General features: G+C 45.2%; 1 protein-coding gene across 1 annotated transcript; it reads left to right on the top strand.

The window, feature by feature from the left end:
- The first annotated feature begins 2,683 nt into the window (after nucleotides 1-2,683).
- TRIB2 (tribbles pseudokinase 2) lies at nucleotides 2,684-20,985 on the top strand. Its single transcript, XM_009951293.2, has 3 exons — nucleotides 2,684-2,953; nucleotides 6,978-7,270; nucleotides 20,500-20,985. Exons 1-3 carry the CDS (start codon nucleotides 2,684-2,686, stop codon nucleotides 20,966-20,968), a joined length of 1,032 nt encoding a protein of 343 aa, XP_009949595.1. The 3' UTR covers nucleotides 20,969-20,985.
- The last annotated feature ends 321 nt before the right edge of the window (nucleotides 20,986-21,306 follow it).

The following is a 21,306-nucleotide window of genomic DNA, read 5'->3' on the forward strand; positions in this document are numbered from 1 at the left end:
TCTATTGTCAGAGGCTCATCTTCTCCAGGCCAAACTTAAGATCGTGACAATCCTTTCTCAGCGGTATTTGTCTTATAACTGCGTAACAGGGCACATACAGCTCCTAGTGTTGAGAACAAGAGATGAGGCAGGTGCAATGCTGTGGAGGGAAAGCCACTTCTGAAGTCCTCTGTCAAGACTGCCCCATGATGGAAGAATCCCTACAGCCTCTTTGGAGCTCTGTTCAGAGGTGTTTCTCTCTATCCCCAAAGCAGGTACCTCTGGGACAGCCTTCACTATCAGGGTTATTTTACTATTAGCATGCTCATTTTTCCCTACCCCTTAAAAACAAGCATCATCCAAACCCGCAGGTCCTCACCCCAAAACAATCCTTCTCCAATTTCTGACTCTGCCCTGGGCTGATGTGGGACATGGGAAGCCAAGACACAGCCAGCCCCATGGCATCGCCCTGCAAAGGCCACAGCTCCGCGACAGACCTCTGCTCTCACCACCACCCCATTCTCTTCTTACCGTTGTTGGTTTGGTTTTGTTTTGTTTTTTTTTTTTGGGGGGGGGAGGGGGGCTGGGTGTGGTTTTTTTTTTTTCCAGTCGCTGTTTTAAAGGGATTCACAACCAACATCCAGACAAAAACTAGGGAGTAAATGCCAGGCTCGTTAGGAGTTCAGGGAGCTGCTCATCAAACTTCAATATATACCCAAACGCTTGTCATTTAAAGAACAAAAGGGGAGCGGGTGAAGTAAACCTAGCAGACCGCAGTGGTGCTGGGCGGGGACAGACCGACCTCATTCATGGCTTTCTCCGTGCAGGGCGAAAGGCTTCACGTTTTCCCCCTGCCCCCACCCCGCCCCGTTTTAATTTTGGGATGGATTAAGACAAGCCTGGAGTCGGGAGAACTCCTCCCACCCAACTGCGCCGGGAAGCACCCGCTTTTGCTCCCGTAAATACGCGGAGACCCACGCTGCCCGGAAAAAACCCATTTCTTCATTGAGAAAAAGAGCCCGCCTGGAGCTCCGGCGCCAGCACGTGTCATCCTGCACCCTGCACCCGCGCCGGGAGGTGGGGGCCGGGCGCCCCTTTTAGGGGCGTTTATTCCATTATTGCTATTGTTATCATTTATTAATTTCCATTATATTGAAATTAACTCGTTAACGTCTCACCCCCAACCGCAAGGGCAATTCCCCGAGAGGCTGGACCTGCCGGAGCCCAGGCAGCGGGGGAAGCCGCGGTCAGCATCACACTGGTGCGTACTGGTGCACACCGGTGCAAGGCGCTCCGGCTCGGCGGGCCGCCCCCCTGCCCCCGAGCCCCCCGGGACGGCTCGGCGGGGCTGCGGAAGGACGACTCACCTTGTTTACCCCGTGCACGGCTGGCGGCGGGGGGGGGGGGGGGGGGGGGGGGGGGCGGAGGGTGGCCGGGGCGGGGCGGGGCGGGCGGCCGGGGCGGGGCGCGGCGCGGTGGGCGGCGGGGCCGGGCCGGGCCGGGCCGGGCGGCGGCGGCGGGGCAGTCAGCCTGCGCGCTGGGCACCGGGCGGGCGTGCGGCGGCCGGCAGCGAGGCACGGAGGCAGCCAGCGTCCCCGCCACGTAAGTAGCTGTTCATACGCCGCGGGGAGACGGTGCCTTGCTGAAGGGGAGCGGCGCGGCCATCCCTTTCCTCCCCCTTGTCCTACCCCCAAGGGAAAAAAAAAAAAAAAGAACCAAAAAGACTTAAACCAAATCTGCTCCCTGCAGTTTTATTTTTTTAAAAGATTCCGATTTATTCCCCGCTCCCGGCCTTTCTCTTATTGCCCCTGCAGCAAGAAGTCAACCCGCTGTTCGCCGTGCTGGTTTTGTTTTTTGTTTTTTTTTTTTCTTTTCTTTGTGCGTGAACTACATTAAAGCTCCGCGAAGGCAACGAGCCCCCAGCCAAAAATCCCGCTGTGCGATGGAAACGTGAAGGCGTTCCTCTCCCCTCGCCCGTGGCTGCCGCACTTTTTGTTCTGTCGAGGCGGCCGCCACCACGACAGCACGTTTCTTTCCGCCGGCGCGGAGCGGTGCGCGCTGCTTCACGTTCCGCTGCTGCTCCCCGGCCGCCGGCGCGGCGCTGCCCAGCCTCCCGCCGCGCTGAGCGCTCTTTTGTCGGCCCGGCCGCTGCCCGCTCGCTCCAAGTTAAATGCTCCCTCGCTATTTCGCGGGGCATTTTCGGAGCGCCCCGGGCGCCAGCGGCGAGGCTCCCGCGCCATCTACAGCCCGGCCGCGGCAGCGCGGCTCTGCCTCTCTGTAGGAGAGAGAAAGGACCATCCCCGCTGCGCGCAGCGCGTTACCTAACCTTTTGTTGTCGTGCCGGCTCCGCGGGAGCGGCGGCCGCCGAGGCCCGGCCGCGCAGTTTCGCGCCGCCGCCGCGCCCCCCGCCCCCCCCCCCCCCCCCCCCTCCCCCTCCCGCGCCGGCACCGGGCGCCGCTGCCCCGCCGCCGCGCTGTTCCGCGCCGCTCCGCTCCGCGCCCGGCCGGCGGCGGGAACAAAGGGCCGCGGGCTGAGCGCTCTCTCCCTGTGCCCAGGACGCGGCGCTGAGGCTGGTCGCCCGCCGCCGCCGCGCTCCCGCTCCCGCCCCCCCCGCCACACAAAGGCAGCCGCAGCTGGACGGGCGAGGGACCGCGCTCCACGCCAGGGCTCCGGTGCAGCGTCTCGGCTGGTCTTCTCTATACTCATGAACATACAAAGGTCAACCCCTATCACGATAGCACGATATGGGAGACCGCGGAATAAAACCCAGGATTTTGAGGAGCTCTCGTCCATACGGTCCATCGAGCCAAGCCAGAGTTTTAGCCCGAATCTAGGCTCGCCGAGCCCGCCGGAGACCCCGAACTTGTCGCATTGCGTTTCTTGCATCGGGAAATACTTATTGTTGGAGCCTCTCGAGGGAGACCACGTTTTCCGAGCCGTACATCTGCACAGTGGCGAGGAGCTGGTTTGCAAGGTAATACCTCTCCTCCTTGTTCTCCCCCTTGGGTTAGCCCGCTGGCGCGGGTTGGTTTCCCGTGGCTTGCAGGAGGGCCGAGCGCGGTCGTGTAGCTCAATTATTAAACAGTTGAGAAACAAAAGGCAGGGAGACAGGGTTAGAGGCGCATCCTGTAACTTTTCCCTCTCTCTAGACAATGGCCACGTTATAGCGGTGGCCCGGAGCCAGTTCTGCCTCTTACGCGGGGGATATTGTTCTGGAAAGAGCCGTTCTTTAAGTAGGTCTTAACGTGAGTTCAGATCAGGAGAAAGCCTCATCTTCCCCACTCTCACTTTTCAAAATGGAGTAGGGAATCCCCAGCTAAATTTAAGGTGTTGGGACCTGCCGGCTTCCTCGATTTTTCCTGTCCATTGTTCTGTGAGTTGGGGTACGGAAGAGGATGGAGAAGCGGGGGGCAGATGGCCATCAGCTTTGTCTTAAAAGTGATTTCAAAAGAAAATCCACATCGAATTAATCAGCCTGAGCTCGCTCACCGTGGAGGTTGTTTGCAAACAGCATCCTCCCCCATTGCACAACTGAGCAAGAATAAAACCTGCACACCTACGGTTTCTAGAAGAGCAGACAAAATAGCTATCCCACTCTTTGTAGCCTGCCTGCTTTTCTCTGCCTCCTCCCAATTTGCTCACACTATTCAGAGGTGAGCTGTGGGAAAAAGAAACCCACATGCATGCACGTCTGTGGAGGGGTGTTTTTCTCTTTTCGGGCTGAGGGAATGTTTTCCTTTGTTCCAAAATTGCGATTCTCATTGTCTGCAGTGAGCCAGACTTGATGCCCAGCAAACTGAGGCGGTACCCAGTAGTAGTTTTTATAACTACGTAGCAAATTGCAACCTTGCAGCACACGTTGCACTGTTGGTATTGTTCCCAAAATATGGAATTGTGCCATTTGGCTATCTCGGGCAAATTTCTAGTGTCAAACTAACTACAAAATGGAAAAGTAGACATATTAGAGCTTACTTATATTCCAGGGATTAATGATAGTATTGCTGACTGTTTCATACTTTCTCATACTTGATTCATAAGAAGTTATGGGCTAGGCTGTAGCAGGGAAGTGAAAATAATTGCTCCTGTTTGCTGTTTGTAAAGATTGGAGTTCAGAGGGCAATTTAAACGTGCTTACTGATTGAGTTATAAAACCTGATGTTAAGGCAACCTAGGACTTTATGTGATTATTTAGGGGGAAAAAGGGCCCGTGACTTTGCAAAGGACTGATATTGCATGGTGAACTGAATGCTTTGTTACTGAACTGAAACAGAACATGAGAATTTCTAGAATGAAAGCCCTGCTTGGTGCAGTAGTACAGTGCTGCACTCTAGGACATTGGCATCTTTTCATGAAATAAACAGATCCCACAAGGCTGCTGCTCTGCATGAAATTATAGGTGAACTTGCATAGCAAGTAGTAAAGCGGGGGCTATGCTTTTCTTTGTTTCCTGTTTGGTTTGCAGGGTTAAGGCACTGTTTTGATAACAGTATGAACAGCATAGCTTCAGCTCACAAAGAGTGGACTTTATTTTTTTTTCCTTCCCTTTAAACTGTGTGTTTTTGAGCTGATCCTGACAGTTGAATAGTATCAGTTTTTCCATATGTGCGAGGCAGTACTTCTAGCTGTGCTCCAAAAATACAATCTTAGCCTGAATTGCTGGTTTGTGAATACGCAGTTGTCAGTCCTGAACTCGTCTTAATTTAATGCGTGCTTTAAAATGCCTGCAGTATCATGACTACGATTTGTCAAGTAGCTTTCCGGCTAAGAGACCTGCTATCTGGTATCTTATTGAAGATCCTCTTAGAGATTGCTTGCAGAAACATTGGTTTGGATAACAGACACATACTGATGATTCTCAAGATTCATTTGGCTGCACCCACTGCCTGTACAGATGCCGTTATTTGCTTCAAGGCTCTGTGGCATCCAAACAATGGTAACTTCTCACTTCTAATTCGCAGCAAGAACTAAATCAAACTGCAGCTTATTGGACATTTGCTGAATTGAGGCCAGGGACCTTAAAGGCTGGGATACAAAGAAGCCCTTTATAAAAGGTATTCTAGACTGTAGCAGTATGATAGTGCTTCACATCTCCCCCCTTTCAAACATAGTGCTGGTACGTATCCAGACCTACTCATTTAACCTAGTCTGAGAACCACAAAATGTAACTAATTTGTATCAGGATAATCTGGTTAGGAGAGAATTCTGGAAAGGCTCTTTTTCACATAAGGGTTTGAGCTACATGAATGTTCATGCTTAAATTTTATTTTATAGCAGCTGCATTGTAGAAAAGCCATTCACTTACAATCTAGTGGTTATGAGTTTTGAGATCCAAATGTCAATGAATTCTCCTCTGGAACGAATTACACGCCAGGGATTTTAGCAACACCCTCTCCTCACCCTGGTTCTGCTTCCCTAGCACACCATGTCACCAGAATGCCTTAGTGCTAATCTACCCCCCGTAAAATGTGTTGGATCTGTTTGGCAGTCTGCCTTTAAGGCTGATTTTGCATGTGCTGGAGCATAGCAGCACAGGTGGGGGGGGGGGGGGGGGGGGGGGAAGAAAGAGGTATATGAGGAGGGAGTGTCCCAGTTTCTCGGGTTTGGGCCCTTTCTGTGGAAGGGGTTTGTTAGGATTGCACTCTGAAGCATTAAATGACTCAGGTTTTGAAGCCTCAGGTAAATTTTGATTGAACCGTGTCTCTCTCACTCAGTTTTGAAAGCTTTTCAAAGCTTCAGAGAAAGCAGGGAGATTTGCTTCTTGGAGAGGATACAAATACCTGCTCTACTGGAATACAAAGACTAGAATACAAAAAGAAGAAAAACAATTGCAGTTTAAACCAGTTGGTTAGAGACCCATACCGGTTCTTCATTTTCATCTTCAGTTAGAATGACACTTGACTACCTTAAATTCTTTTTACCAAAGTAACAAAACACTGACGAGTAAGTTACACATTAATTGACTTTTTATGCTGGTGCAAATGCTAATCCCTTGCTTTGTAGTGTCTCTGGAGCAGGTTTAATTACAAATAAAAATCACTTCTATCAATACTTTGCTCATGTTCTCTTTTAGCACACTGACTTTTCTTATTCTCAATGAAGTCTTTCTTTTTCTTTTAATGTGGGCATTTCTCAATTGACTCAAATACTGATTCATTCGTCATCACTTAGATTATAGTAACTTTTTATATTTGGGTTTCCCAGCAGCCTTTTTAATTCTTATGGCTCATTCATAAGATCAGTGATAACATACTTACTAGTAAAGGGACACTTTACTTTTAATGGAGCACTTGATTGAAATGTAGAGAGTTCAGAGTGGTTTTGTCTTTGCCTTTTGAAGGATGTTTGTGTGGAGTACAACAGGCAGGGTTATTTCCCTGGTTGTCCTTCTGATCTTATAAACGGCCATTGTAAAACTGAGACTTTGAAAGTGAAAGTGACTTTGCTGTTTGTCACAGATGAAAGAAAGCCAGGAAGTAAATATGAATAGCACTAGATGATATTTCAAACCTGAGAATCCTTAAAGCTCTAATGGGTTAATAACATCAAGAGAGAGAGGCATGTGGATCAGGGTGGATTTAATATGACAGCTTCTCTCAATACAAAGCTCCTGGCTGTATTCCCTATGAGTTTGTTTGGATGGAAAATAGAAGATAAACATATTTCCTTCTAAGTACTGCTCCTGTATGTTGCTGGTCTTCAGAGTTTAATTCAGATTACATTCTAAATTTGATCAGCTATTAGCTGATGAAACTATTCTTGCTACAAGTTTTAAAGACTAGCCTTTCCTGTTAAGGTTATGCGTACGTTCTGCCGGGTTATGTAGCCTGTTTTGTCTTGTCCTCAATGCCGTGAGCTTGTGACATCCTGTTTACATCGGTGCAGCTTCAGCAGCAGCATAAATTGTACTTAGAGATGGTTCTGTTAGCAGAATTAGATGTACCATAACTTCACTGTCCTTTGTGTTGCTAACCCTGGCTTTACTGTCATTGTTCCTGCAGGTGTTTGATATTGGCTGCTACCAGGAGTTATTAGCACCATGTTTTTGTCTGCCTGCGCATAAAAATATCAACCAAATTACTGAAATAATTCTTGGGGAGACAAAAGCGTATGTGTTCTTTGAAAGGAGCTATGGGGACATGCATTCATTTGTTCGTACCTGCAAGAAGCTTAAAGAAGAGGAGGCAGCCAAACTCTTCTATCAAATAGCTTCCGCTGTTGCACACTGCCATGATGGTGGACTGGTACTGCGAGATCTCAAGCTGCGAAAGTTTATTTTCAAGGATGAAGAAAGGTAAGAGTCTCCCTTACTTTGCAGGTGAGGGTATCTGGGGTCAGATATTCAGAGTTACAGGATGCTGTGCCCTTCGTTGTCACTGTACCGTTCGTTTGTGGTACAAGGTGTTACACTTTCTTTGTTTTCCTCTGCAACATGATCGTGGGATGGATGTGCCCTTTTACCTTCTGGCTTAGGCTTTGAAGTAAAGTAAGCATAGAGTGCCATTTGCACCTGTGCCTGGCCTCTGCATCTCCACTTGGAGGAGCACCCTCATTCCTAAGGAGGGGATGTCTTCTGGAGGAAGGCTCTGCATAGGTGTCTGGTGCGAGAGCTCCACTATCATAAACTCTGCTGCTGTTAAAAAAGGAAAGGAGCAAAAGATCCAGTATGTTAAAGGGGGCTGGGGACTGAAATGGCTTGTTCCAGCGAGGAGGCATGAAGAGGAAGAGCAGCCAAGTGGTTAATGCTGACATAGGTCGGAGGAAAAGGCCACCAGTGCTTTGAAGGACTTCTTGGAGGACAGCTTCTTGTTTTCTGTGCTGGAAGGGTCTGGAGGCTGCTTCTGAGAGTATTACGCGGTCACTAATCATACTAAGACTAAAACCACCTTGCTGTGCTGTGTAGGTGCCTGTTTTTAGTATCAGAACTGTCGTGGTACTTGGGGAACTACTGTTTTGTTTTGTTTTGTTTTTTTTTCTTTTGGTATCTCCTCCCTGCACACCCTCATCTCAAGAACTGGGTGGTAAATTATTTGGGAAGGAGTATGGGAAGGCAGGGAAAAAAATAACACTGGATGCTCTCTGTGTATTGTTGAAGTGCTGTTTCTGATGCTGAGCTATAGCTATACTGTTGTACCTGTGGAAACTTCGTATCTCTTTCCTTGTGGTTACTGGTTTTCGTTACATTACATCATGTATTTACTTGCAACTTCCACATAAGGCATCAGAGTAATAAACACTGCCAGAGTAATGTCAGGCTTTCACAGAGGGATTAAATTGGAAGATAACCATTATGAAAAAAATAAAAATAAATGGGGGCAGAGCCTGCCTTTGTGCTTCTTCATTTCTTGGTAGAGGATGAGATGTTTTTTCCTTTTAGTTAAATCCTATAAATTGTCTGAAGGCTTGTTCAAACTGTTGCAGAGTGAAATGGATGTTCTGGAAAGCTTTGTTAAAAATAACCAGTGTATATCAATTCCATTTGGGGCTGTTTGGGGAAGTTATGAGCAACAGCCGAGGCACGTAAGTTTTCTGCAGGCTCAATAGGTCCATGACCTGAGAATTAGAAACAAAGTAATACACAATTCAGTCGGGAAAGAAAAGTTCCTGCCTTAAAATAAAAATGACAACCATCTATCCTGTTTAAATATTATCTACTTAAATTTTATTACAAGCTGCATTTTGCAAAATAAACTTATCCTTTTAATCTCTTTATGAACTGAAAAATAAAAGACATATTTTCACATCTTAATTCAGTTCAGGCAATTCTCTGCAAAGCAAATAGCTATTCCTTATTTTTCTACTGCAGCCCCAATATAAATGGTTACCCTTTCCTCCTCTTCAAATAAAAAAGCCTAAAATGGAACTGGCTTGATGTCCATTCAGAGAGAGGTGCAAAGCAGATAGATGAAAGATGCACTTTCACAACTTTTACCCTGAGTTTAATAATTAAACACCATTATAGCACCTCTAATGCAGATAAGCAGGAAACTTGTACAAAATAGTTGAGGGAGAGATTGTAATGTTAAAATGGATTTTATTTTTTTCTTGGGGAATGCATGTAAACTTGTGTGGTTTTGCATGAAGGATAGGACTTGGAAAAGCTGCTGTGAGCAAAGGCAGCATGAGCTCAGAGCAGTGCAGTGGGAGCAGACGTGGGCCTGTGCTGAATACTTTTGAACTCCTACCCTGCTGCTTACTAGGAACTGAATGCAACACGAGGCACAGGGCCAAATCCTTTAGCCACCCAAGAAGAGTGGTGCGTACTATAATAGCAGTGTTTGCTTTTATGAATGTTCTTAACGTCACTGTTGTCTGCAAAATCACACAGTTACTCACTTTTAAACAGTGTCTTCTAATTATACAATAATTCACTTTAAAGGTCAAATAGTACTTGCTGGTTATTTTTTAAGATAATCATAATGTGATTTTCTTCTGGATGTAATGTTGATTTGTAAGTAGAGAGGTATTGTAATCCTTTCTCTGCTAAATAAACAGACACAATAGTGTGAGATAGAAATAGAACCAAACACTGACTGTCTTTTTTCACATGTGCTGATCATCAGACTGTAATCAGTCATCACTTTCAGTCTGCTGCTATATTTAAGCTGAAAAATCTTCCTGATCCTTCCAGGTTCATGGAGGTGTTTGTGTGTTGCTTGCACCCCTCCAACCTCGCATTTCCCTGAGGGTGATGGTGAGGGTGCCCGCATGTTGAGCAGCCTGCCTTTCAGGAGCTGCTGTCGGCAGCAGTGCCTGGGAGATGGGTGCTGCAGTATCAGTTGCTCTTTGATACTGGTAATGAACGAAAGAGGAAGAACAGAGGTGAAAATGATGTTTTGAGAAATGTGTGTGAGCTCTGCTGCTGTGTGTCACTGTTCTTCAGTGAAGCTCCTTCTTAGTAGTTTTTTTCCTATTTCTTCAAGTCTGGTTTTGTGCAGTTCACCTTTAGTATCTACTGCTTTGAAACTTTTTCTTCTTGAAGACTGTCACAGCTTTTATTTTGGTAGAAGAAAAGATGGGAAATCCAGCATGCAGGCAACACATGAATGGAAAACTTGCTGCTTTTATTTTATTTTTTTTTTTTAGTAAGCTACTTGTCTGTTTTTAGCTGAGAGCTGCCAGACTGGAGGAGCCAGAGAGAATGTGAAGGATATATGGAAGCAGTTCCATTTGTTTAAAAAAGAAAATCAATTAAAGCATTTCTTAGTACACACTCCTTCCATTGATTCTAATGATATCCTGGTAGTTCGATATGAAATCAGAGCTCCTGGAGTTTTGCAGATGGGCACATACAGCATTGAAACTCTTTCCACTCCATTCCCATTATCTAAATTACAGCTGGAATTTGCAAAGATTCAGACTCCTGATCTAGCAACATCACGAATGCTCTTTACTCCTACTGATGTCACTGCTAAGAATGCATGTTATTTGGATGTTGCAAATTACAATGCCTTGGGATGTTGCCTGTAAATGAACTGGGTGGTATGAAGGTGGTAAAAAGTAATGGTGGAGGCTAGTGCTGAGCATTTTGTAGGGGCCTAATCTTACTAGTAAAGATCTCTTGATGTGCTAAATCAAAGGTAGACTGATGGTGTGTTATGTCTCACTACTGCGTGTATGTAAATACATGAGCACTTAAAATGAATTCCAAAATTCCACAGTGTGGAAACAAACACAACCAATTTATCTGTGATTCAAAGTATTTTATCTATAGCTTCTTATAATCCTGAACTGCAGAAATTTTGAAGATATGGTAAATTGCTTTCCATGAAAATGATGTGTGCTGTTGCCAAGCACCTTGGGTCTTTTGAGGTGTTTTTTTTGTTTTGTATAAAAGAAGGTTGGGGGGTTGTGTTTTTTGAGGGGAAGTGTGTCTGTGGTTCCGTTTGTAAACTATAGGCGAAATAGCCAGTCCTGTAGTATTGACAGTTCAGAATTAAGCTCCTTAAACCTGCAGCTGATCTCGATGAAGCAGGACTTCTAAGACATTACAGCATGGCTGGAAATGTTTTGTAAGACTGGGTTAGCAAGCAACAGCACATCCATTAAATGAGGGCAGTGACTTTCAGAGCGCTGAAAATATGGAAAACAACACTGACTTGCCATGCTGGGTCTCCCCAGACTTTCTACCTACCTATAAGGTTCTTGAATACTTTAAAAGTTGGGTTCTTAAAACCTAAATAAAACTTGAATCCAAAACAGTGGAGATGAGCTATGACGAAACATGGGTTTGGTCGTTTTCAGCTTTCATCTACGTTGGTAATTTTCTCTTGTCCTGGATGTTAAGCCAAGCCAGGTCAATGTTGATGTTGTCAGGCTCTTGCTTTTTATTATTTTTGCTGTGTTCATGTCATAGTATTTACAGTTTTCCTTGTACAGCCTGTCCTCGTAGTATGCCCTTGGGCAGAGTGACTGTGCCCTTCTTCTAGCTGGTGTCCCATAACCATGTTGCAGGATGGGCAGGGCTTTTTGGCTTATGCTAAAGATAGCACTATACACATATAGCTAATGAAGCAGTTCATCAGTCTGATATATAGCAGATGCTTTGAGAAAGAGCCATCTCAAAGATCTCAGAATTAAATCAAGCATTTCTGTGTTGGTTGTTCCAATGGTTTTCTTAATACAAGAACATTTCTGCTGTCAGGGAATTATTAATTTCTTTAGTGCGTTTTTAAGCCTTTAATTATATTAAAATATTAGCTGTCGTAATATTTGAAGCTTAAAGACCTTGTACATTCATCATACTTGTTGAAGGGAAAATTAAAATAATTTTGGTATTTAGATATTGTAATTTTCCAGTATTCTCTGAGTAAATACGAGGTAGGTGGGATTCAATCAAAATAAATAGAATTTGACACTTTTTGCTCTGTGCCAGGGGAATGCAGCCAGTACAATGCACTCATTTAGAAAGTGTGTGTTAGCGTAACATGTTTATTTGGTGCTCTTAGGATTTTCTTTTTCTTTTTTTCCTCTAGAATTTTCAGCTTTGAGTGGATGATGGTTTAAGGTGACCTAGTTATGTTGTTTGCAATCCTACTGATACAAACCTGATTCCATAAAAAAAAAATACAGAATGCATATACTGACCTTTTTCCGATGTGATCAGCCACTTTTTCCCCGTGGTGTTAGGACTTGCTGGTTTACTTACAGTTCCATAGAGGAAAGGTAAGTTAATACTTTCCCTGAGTCCTAAAAAGAGAGTCCTAAAGTAGAAGAAGATCAGACAAAATAGGAGTGCTCTTTAAATACCAGAAGATTTAGAAATAAAAACAGTCTTCATCTGTTTTGTCATTTAAGCACTTCACCTTATCCTGGATGGGGCCACAGGACCATAGAGCATAACTCCTTCGGTAGTGAGAATCATAGTTCAGATTTCAACCCAGAAATTATTATTCCTAGAATATGGGGAAGTATGCAAATTTCTTCACAGGCAACAAATCTCTGCTGTCAAACTTAAGTTAGAGGATGAAGCATTTGCACAACCATTTTCCACAGAAGTGTTCGTGCTCCCTTTTGCCTTCATGTGGTTTGGTTACTAAGCCTCTGGTTTCCCCCAGTGTTCCTGGGAGTGGTGCACTTTGGGTTTGTTGGGTATGTGGTACCCTTCCCAGTAGGGTGCCAGAGGCTATCTGCAGATGTCAAACACCAGCCCTGTGAAGTGCTTAAATCTCCTGAGGGCATAGATAATCGTAGGGGTTAGGTGCTGTGCCTAAGGTCATAAATGAAAGCAAAAACAGGGGACAAGTTGTCTGCTGGCTGGCCACGGGATGAGAATAGGAGCTCCAATGGACCTTCAGTCAGCTCAAGGCCCTTCAGTGAGACCATGTGTGGCAAGAGCCTTTGCTGTAGTACCTAACTGTGGAGTTTGCAGAAGGTTTTACCCTTGGACTGTGCTATCTGTTGATATTTGGCTCATAATTGGACCTGTATCTTTTTTTTTTTTTTTTCTTCACTTTCTTCAGAAAAGTCTTTTTCCCTTTGTAGCCTCATGTACTAGCTCTGCAGGAGGGGAGCCCTGCTCGGGGGCCTGTGCTTAGGCTGAGCTGTACTGCTGCAGGTTGTCCCCATGTCCTGCCAACCTCCCCAGCCATGCTGACTTTCTGAGAGGTGCCTCTGGCTGGACACTGTTACGTGTTGGCTGTAATGCCAGACATGGTTGGGTGCCTGTCGTGTGATGCCCATCACAGGACTGATCTCTGATGATAGGTGATTTGCAGTCCCTGGGAGTAGGTATCTCTTGAGACATCTTGCAACAGCTGGTCATTTTGAAGACTTGAAAACCTCCATCCATAGACTCAGTGCAAAATATTTCATGTTGACTTTCGAGCAGAGACTGTGGATGTCTGTGCTGGGGGTGAGGAGGGGAGGCAGGGAGCCCAGCTAGCGGCAGCTGCAGCGAACTGTCATAGTGAAATTCTTCTGCTGCCTTTTTTTCAAATTGCCCTTATTATCACACCATGAGATTACTTCAGGCTTGGGAGGGAGGGGAAAGGCCAACATTATAAACAGCATTCAACTGGGGTGTGTTTAGTCTTAAGCACCTGCTTGGAAACAGGTCTACAGACATCTAAGCAAAAGGTTTCCAGTGAGGTTGTGAAATAATGGCACTACTTTATGTTAGAGGTGCTGAGCACCCACTGGAGGCTCAGAAAGTGTAGGGCTTTTTTCACAACATGCAGTTATGTTAACAAAATAAGAATTTGGTCTCCTTTCCCCTTGGAGCTTCACCATATGTCATATGAAAAGACCTAGAAAAGGTGATGAACACAGCATACTGTTGACAGGAGAGCCTTTTAAAACTGACTTTCAATGGGAACTAAAAAGATAAAAGTGAGGTGAAGTAGCTGCCCTGAGCCAGATCCTTATCAAATAATGGACTTCTTGCAGTATTGTAACCAAGCCCTTCCGTGGGAGAGTCTGCGTCGGATTTCAGAGCCTGGAGCCTGACACACACATTGGTACCTACCCACCTACTTTTTAGGGAACATGTTGTCTCCTTAGGCAATAAGGGTACGGAAGAAACTAAGTATGTGGCCTACAGGACAGGCTGTTGCCAGCAATCCTAGCAGGTGCTGTAAAGCTGAGGTCTTTGGGGTCCTAGACCTTCCTGAAGGTATGCGAGGGGGTGGTCTTGGAGCATTTTTTAAGTGGAATTCTGTAGAAAAAAAAAAAAGCCATCTTAAAAGTCAAGTTAAAAGCCCTAAGTTACTGGGTCCCACACATCAGGAAGGGCGTGCAGGACAGGGCTGAGTGTACTGGTGGCATCTCTTTGGAGGAAGGGCGGGGGGTATGTAATTTTTAGAGGCTTCCTCATTCTGCGGAAGTACCAGCGAGGGAATCTTCCCTTAGGAACAAGGTTCATCCTGTAAACCTGTGCTGCCTGTGAGTCCCATTTGTCTTTCGAAACATATCCTTGAGCCTGTTTCATTATGCAAGAGACAGTTTGTCTGACAGCCTTTGTGCAGGGTTTGTGGTTGTGTTTTGTTTTTTTTTTTTTCTTCCCTGAAGTTCTGTAGGATGTTGTACAGTGAACTCCCAGGCTGTGTGCTGATACGCACTGGAAGGAATCTCACGGTGAAAAGAGCAGGATTTAAATTGATGGCATAACATTTCCCCTCTGATCCCGTGTGCCTCGCCGCCCCTGGAGGAGATCGGGTAGTTCTGAGTTCAGAATGAGTCTTTGCACCAAGCTGCAAATCATCTGCACTGGGTTTCCTTAGCTGCCTTCCCCACCTCACTGTCTCCACAATGGCAGCCTACTTCTGCATTATTTAGGAGGGAGTCCCTTAGTTAAAAAAAAAAGAATTAGCAAAAGATAACTGTTTCCAATGTTGAGATTCCCTTTTATTTTTTTTTTCTCCTCCTTGTGACTCTAATGGCATGATGCATTCATGCTCATCTTGTCTTTCTGATGGGGTGCTAGCAACTGACCTTGATTAAATGACCTGTAAATTATTGGCCACATAGGAGCAATCCCTGATCTACTGGGCAGTTGATGGCTTGAGTGCCTCTACCTAGGGAAAGGCTTTCCTGGCCTCAGTCAGAATAATGTTGAAATATGAGATAGCATTGCTTGGGTGCCTTCATTTTTTATGTGTAAGGGGAAATATTGTGAGACAGCTCTTCCCTTTAGAAGTGTCCATTTTATATTTGCATGCAGTCATATTAATAAAATGGCAATTCAGGTGGCGATGACTACTGTTCTCTGATCTCTGGAGGCATGAGGCTGCTATGTAGAATCTGTAAATCTGGACCATCTAGTTTTGACCCAGCCTGAATAGCGAGTGGATGGTGTACCTGAGTGTCCATAGCAGGATGGCTCCTTCCATCTACTCCCAAAGCAGCTCATCTGGCTGTTGCCTGGGGGATGATACTGTACTAAAATTGTGGGTCTGGTCTGCAGTTAGTGTTTCCAAAATGGTAATGATGGCTCAGCTGTGGCTCAGGTGTTATTTCCCATACAGATGGCTTTGGGGACAGACTACAAGCAACTGCTTTCATTGATTCAGGCATGGGCTCCTTTACTACTAACTGTTTATTCACTGAAGTGGAGGTACATTGCTCTCAGACACTCAGACTTTCAGTCAATGTTTCTGCTTTAAATGTTCCAGATTTTTTTGTTCCTCCTGCTTTATGAGCTTAGAGCCCTCTGAATAATTCCACTGATTTTGGTATGGAAATTGTGTTGGCTCTTGGAGAGCAAGTGTGAGTGCTGGGTTCTTACAGCCACGGCTTCGATGTCAAAAAGCAGGATAGCAATTTTCCAGTAGCCCCTAAGCTCTACAGGGAGGAATAATGCGTAGCACTCTGAAAAAAAAGTGTAGGATGTGCAACAAAGCCGTCTGCCAGAGACGGGTGCTAACTCAGGAGGTTGCATTGAAGAATCTTCTGGAAGACGTTTAATTGATTAGGTTTTGTTACATTACTGAAGAGCAAAGTCTGAATGCAGTCAAGTAATGAATGGCATATTGATAAGAAATTCAGAGTGGTATTGTTTTTCATGGGTTTCCCTGACGGTTTCTATGGGGACAAAGACGCATTTCCCGTCTGAGTGCTGCTGCTGCCCTCTGATTGCACTTCTGTGGTTTCATTCACCAGTAATGGGAAAGCATTCATAGGCAGAATAGCTTCCCCTTTTTAAATAGCCATGATTCAGGGTTGTATTTTTTTTTAATGCATTAGACTAATGCAGTGTTTTATCAATGATCTGATAGATGCATAGTGCTCTTTTTCCAAGTGCTTATTCAGGATCTGCATTAAAACTTGAAATTATGTACTGTAATTACGTAAGCCTTGACAAAAGTCTTTGTTGCCCTACAGTATGTGTACAAAGTGATTCTCATCCGGCTTTGGCAGTAGCTTACATTTGAACTTTAGGGATTAATTTTGTTGCAACCATTTGAATGGATGAACTCAAATGCTGATGCTTTTGGAAAAGTTTTTTCTCTTGCGGGGGTCCTTCAGTTGACTGATGTGAGTTAATTATGTAGAGAATGAGAGTTTTTTTAGAACTGTGACTTTAAAAAAATAATTATTTTTGTTTGTTCTTTTCTACTCTGTGATGGGAGGCACTTCAAAGCTGATTGTGATTTCACATCTCAGTGTTTGGTTTTGAGTCTGTCCCTTGCCTGCCAAGTGTCGAATTTAGGATTGTCTAGTGACTCTGCAATTGGATGCACTCCCCACCCTTTGCTGTGGAAGTTCTGTATTCTCAGAAACTACTTGCAATTTTGAGGGTCTGTTTGTTGTTGTTGGCTTTTATCCTTTTTCCTGGATATTTGATTTCAGTGATTCCTCTGAGAGTGTGTGTGGGGGAGAGAGAGATTGCTTCTCATCCAGCGTGTCTGCATCTCTGTGTATTTAGATTCCCTGCTTTCATGTTCCCCTCCACCCCATCCCCCCAAAATAAAAGCTCTCTGGCTTGCAGAAAACAGAGCTCTTTTAGGCAATGCTTAAAATGAGGAGGAAGGCAAGGCCAGCCAGAGCTGGAAGCTGTTTGTCGCAGAGATGAGGTGCTGCGCACTGGGAAATAGCAGCTCCAGAGCCAGGCTGCTTCCTTTTGATTGCCTGAAAAAATGTGAAATTACTGTAAAAAGGGGAGTGAGGCTTGCTGTTCACACCTGCGTGTTACCCAGTTGTAGTACAATTATGGACTGTGTACTGTATGTGAGGCTGAGGTATGTGAATTCATCTGTCACTAGTGAAAACAGGCTGGAGTGGGTCTCCCCAGCCCTGGTGCTGGCTCACAGTGAGGGGCACCAGCAGAGCCAAGCCAGGGCCCTTGGCATCAAAAGCTGGTGAGTACTTCTGTGCACCGACCGTGCCAAGCGGGTGAGCCCTTCCCTTACTGCTGCACTCTCCTTCCTGTAAGGATGGGAAGCCTGCGTTGCCACCTGCTGCAAAGACACGCAACCTTTCAAATGAAAATGGGAACACCCGAGGTAATTGGGGTCAGGAGAAAGCCCCACTGAGGCCATGTTCCTGGCAGTGTGTGCTCAAGAGATGCAGCTCGTGCAGTTTGTGAGGAAAATGGGTACCTGTGCAGCGTCGAGTGTCCAGTGCCATAGGTGGGCTGGAGCACCACCTCGTTGCAGAGGAGCCATTTTACCACTTGCACCTTATACACGAGGCTGTTACTGGTTGAGGGTTTGGGGGCTGGTGAGGAGGGAGAAGGAGGAGGACTAGAAGGTTGTGATTTTGTTTAATTTGGGACCTTTTGTTTCCTCAAAGCCTGTCAGCTCAGCAGGATGAAAAACCTGGTTTGAGTGTTTGCTTCATTTGGCTACAGTTTATGGAGGAGCAGGCAGATAAGGGCCAGCTGTTATTCCATTTGCTTGCTTAAACAAAACCTGCTGTAGCATGCGCGGAGGGCTGCAGGCTGCAGCACCTTGCAAGAAAAGCAAGACAGGGATAAGGCTTTTGTATGCTGCTTCTGTTTTATTATCAAAAAATGATTTCTCCTGTTGGGGAAAAAGGTGAATTTTTTGACACACCTTACAGTCTGCTTTTTGTGATTTTGTACCATGCCCATTGTAGAAAATGAGATAAGGGAATTCCAATAATTTTCTGTAATATAAAAGCTTATCATTGAACTGTTTCTCTAAATTCTTTGGCAGCTCTCGGAAGTGTAAAATAGGATGGGAGAGTAAACAGCGTTTCCCTGCGCTGTTGACATTGGGATGGCAGGGAAGTGTGTGGTGGGGGGTGAATTCCCTCCTTTAAGTTGTTTATAAATAGCATGCTCTGCCCCCTCCCTGTGTGTGTGTTCTGCTTCTGTTAGTTAGCAGGAGTGAGTTGATGCTTTCCTGTCTGGCAGTTCAGTGACTTAATGCATGTTTGAGTAGCTGGCCTCACCTTTTTACTGCTACACATATTTTTCTGTGGAAAAACTGAGGTGGGCAATGCAAATGGAACCACAACTCATGTCCCTGCCTTCCCTTTCATTTCCTCCTCTCTGTTCTCTGCCCTCCGTGGTGTCTTTTTTTCTCTGGGTATTTGTCCTCACTGCTCTTCCTATGCTCTGCAAGTGCAGGAACATGTCAAAGCAGAGCATCGCGAAAGGACTCTTTTCTAGTCACTTTCCTGTTTTGGGCCCTCTGAGGTGTGTACAGAGGGAAATTGCTGTGGTCTTGATAATTGTAGTTAAGTTTCTCCTTGCAGCCAGCTTCCTGTGTGAGGTATTGCTGCTGTAAAGTATTGTTTGGGCGCTAATGAGGGGGTTGTCCATTGCCAGGAGGAGTGCTGTTAGGCTGGCAATAGGTAATTAAGCAGGAAGCAGGTGTGTTGCACAAACCCCATCAGCATCAGCACTGGAGGAGAAAACACTGGCCTATTTAAGCAGAGAAGGAGCTGCCTTGACACACTGTGCTTGGGAGCCAGGTATTCTGAATTCTGTATTTATGACTTCCTGATTCAAGGCACGTTGCCAAAGGGGCTTTCACCTCTTCTAGTAAATGTCTCTGGCTGTTGAAAAGGTCCAAGTGTCATTATGAGAGTTTATGGCACAGTTGCCTCTGGAGTACTCCACGGAGTAAAATGCGCTTCTGTTGGTTCAAAGAAGATAGTGCTGAGCTGCCCTGGAACCAAGTCTAAGCCAAAGCTGGCCCAGCTGTCTTTTGCAACTCAAGCCCAAGCAATGTTGTCTTCAGTAAACATCTAAGAAACAGGGCTTTCCTTGTCTGTTTTAATGCCTGTTAAATGATGTGCTTTAGTCAAGAGATGCAAGTTCTGCTTTCTGGGATGGAGTTCAATCTCTGCCTGTGAATGTGGTATGGGAACATGTCCATGATACAGGGCTAAGAGTGATCATGCAGACCGGTGAGGTTGAGGGACGAGGACAGTAACACCCAAAGTTGAGTTATGATCCCAAGTTGTTGGAAAGAAAGTTTGCACTACTGCTAAGTCGCTCTTCATCCACATGCACTGGACAAGTCCTGTTATGTTGTAGTGATTCTGCTCTCAAAACTAACCGTTGCTGGCAAATACTCTAAAGGGTAGTTGGTAATCCATTCAGATGCCTTTAACAGGGACAGAATTTTAAATATAGTTACAGACACTAGCAGCAAGAATTAAAAGGAAATAAAGGTTATGTTCATCTAGTGCTGTGACAAGCAAATCTGCATCATTTTTTCTACTCCTGTGTGATATCCATAAGGGAAGAAAATTCTCTTGCAGAGATAATTACTGCAGCACAATGACAAGTTCACAGTGCTTTGCAGGCAGAAGGAGTTTGCAGTCTAGGTAAGGCATCCCTTGTCATCTCTCTGCAAGCCCTTTGCTAGCCTCTCTGTTCATTCCAAAGTGAGGAGTTCCTCTGGTTCAGATGGGCTGATAAACTTGCTGTTAATCTTTGTGGCATTCAGCTCACCTGATCTCCCTTTGCCCAAGGGTCTATTTAGGAAGACTGAAATCTGTTAAAATTGCTCTTCCTTAATGCTGGGATAAAAAAAAAAAACAAAAAATGTTGGTTGGTCAGAGAGATCATTTAGGGTCAGAGTAACCATTTTGTTTCTGTTGAACCTTGTGGAATTACAGATGCAAGGAACTGCTCACCAGTGTGAAGGTGTCAAAATAACCTTGTCTGGTTAGAGCTAGGCTTGTATTTGGCCACAAGTCCTACACAGGTACATTACAGTGCAACGAACACAGGAAAAAAAACTTGAGGTTTATGTCTCCTTTTGGAAGTCATGTCTATGTAAAATTTACCAAACACATAAATATGGCAATTATTAGTAAGGTCTTAAAAAGATAAAAATAAGTTTACTGGACATAACTCTATTTGAAATCTTGGAGCTGAGTGTGTGGCAATATTCCCTATATATCTCTAATTAATCTCTAACCAGTATGGAAGAGAGAGTATCAATTATCTGTAACAAGTGCTGTGAGTGGGGCTTTAAACTGATGCACTTCTGTGGTGGTTGAGTTTTGTGGAGTATTACTGTTATAACCATGTAGTTGTAACCACTAGGAATTTGTGTTTTGATGTTTGCTTACCTTGATGGTTTTGGTTTTTTTTCCCCACAGGACTAGAGTGAAATTGGAAAGCCTAGAAGATGCTTATATTTTAAGAGGAAATGATGACTCTCTTTCTGATAAGCATGGATGCCCAGCCTATGTGAGTCCAGAGATCTTGAACACAAATGGCAGCTACTCTGGCAAAGCAGCGGACGTATGGAGTCTAGGTGTCATGCTTTATACCATGCTAGTTGGACGCTATCCTTTCCATGACATTGAGCCTAGTTCCCTCTTCAGCAAGATCCGTCGTGGGCAGTTTAACATTCCAGAAACTCTATCCCCCAAGGCAAAATGCCTCATACGTAGCATACTGCGTCGGGAGCCATCGGAAAGGCTGACTTCACAGGAAATTCTGGACCATCCGTGGTTTTCTACAGATTTTAATGTATCGAATTCGGGATATGGTGCTAAGGAAGTATCAGATCAGCTGGTGCCTGACGTCAACATGGAAGAAGACTTGGACCCATTCTTTAACTGAGCACAAAGACTGTTGTTCAGAAGGTACACAACCTGGAGATGGACACATGAAGGAGCCCTTCCTGACCGTGTTAAATCACATCCTGCATCAGCCTAGCTTGGTAGCAAAAGACACTCAGAGGTCCTCAGATCCAGAAGGAACCTCCACAAGGAGCTAATATAACAAATGTAGCATGGGGACAGATTGGGGGGCGGGGGGAGCTTGCTATCAGGTTAGATTGATTTGGAAGAGAAAAGGCAGCATGGAGCAATTGTAGCTTCTCACCTTTTTGGAGCCAAGGAGACTGCACATGCCAATTCTGGTGCAGCTGTATCACTCCTGTTTCTGTTCCATTAAAA

Source organism: Leptosomus discolor, chromosome 2 (genome assembly GCF_034619465.1).
Source record: "Leptosomus discolor isolate bLepDis1 chromosome 2, bLepDis1.hap2, whole genome shotgun sequence".
Classification (NCBI taxonomy): Eukaryota; Metazoa; Chordata; class Aves; order Leptosomiformes; family Leptosomidae; genus Leptosomus; species Leptosomus discolor.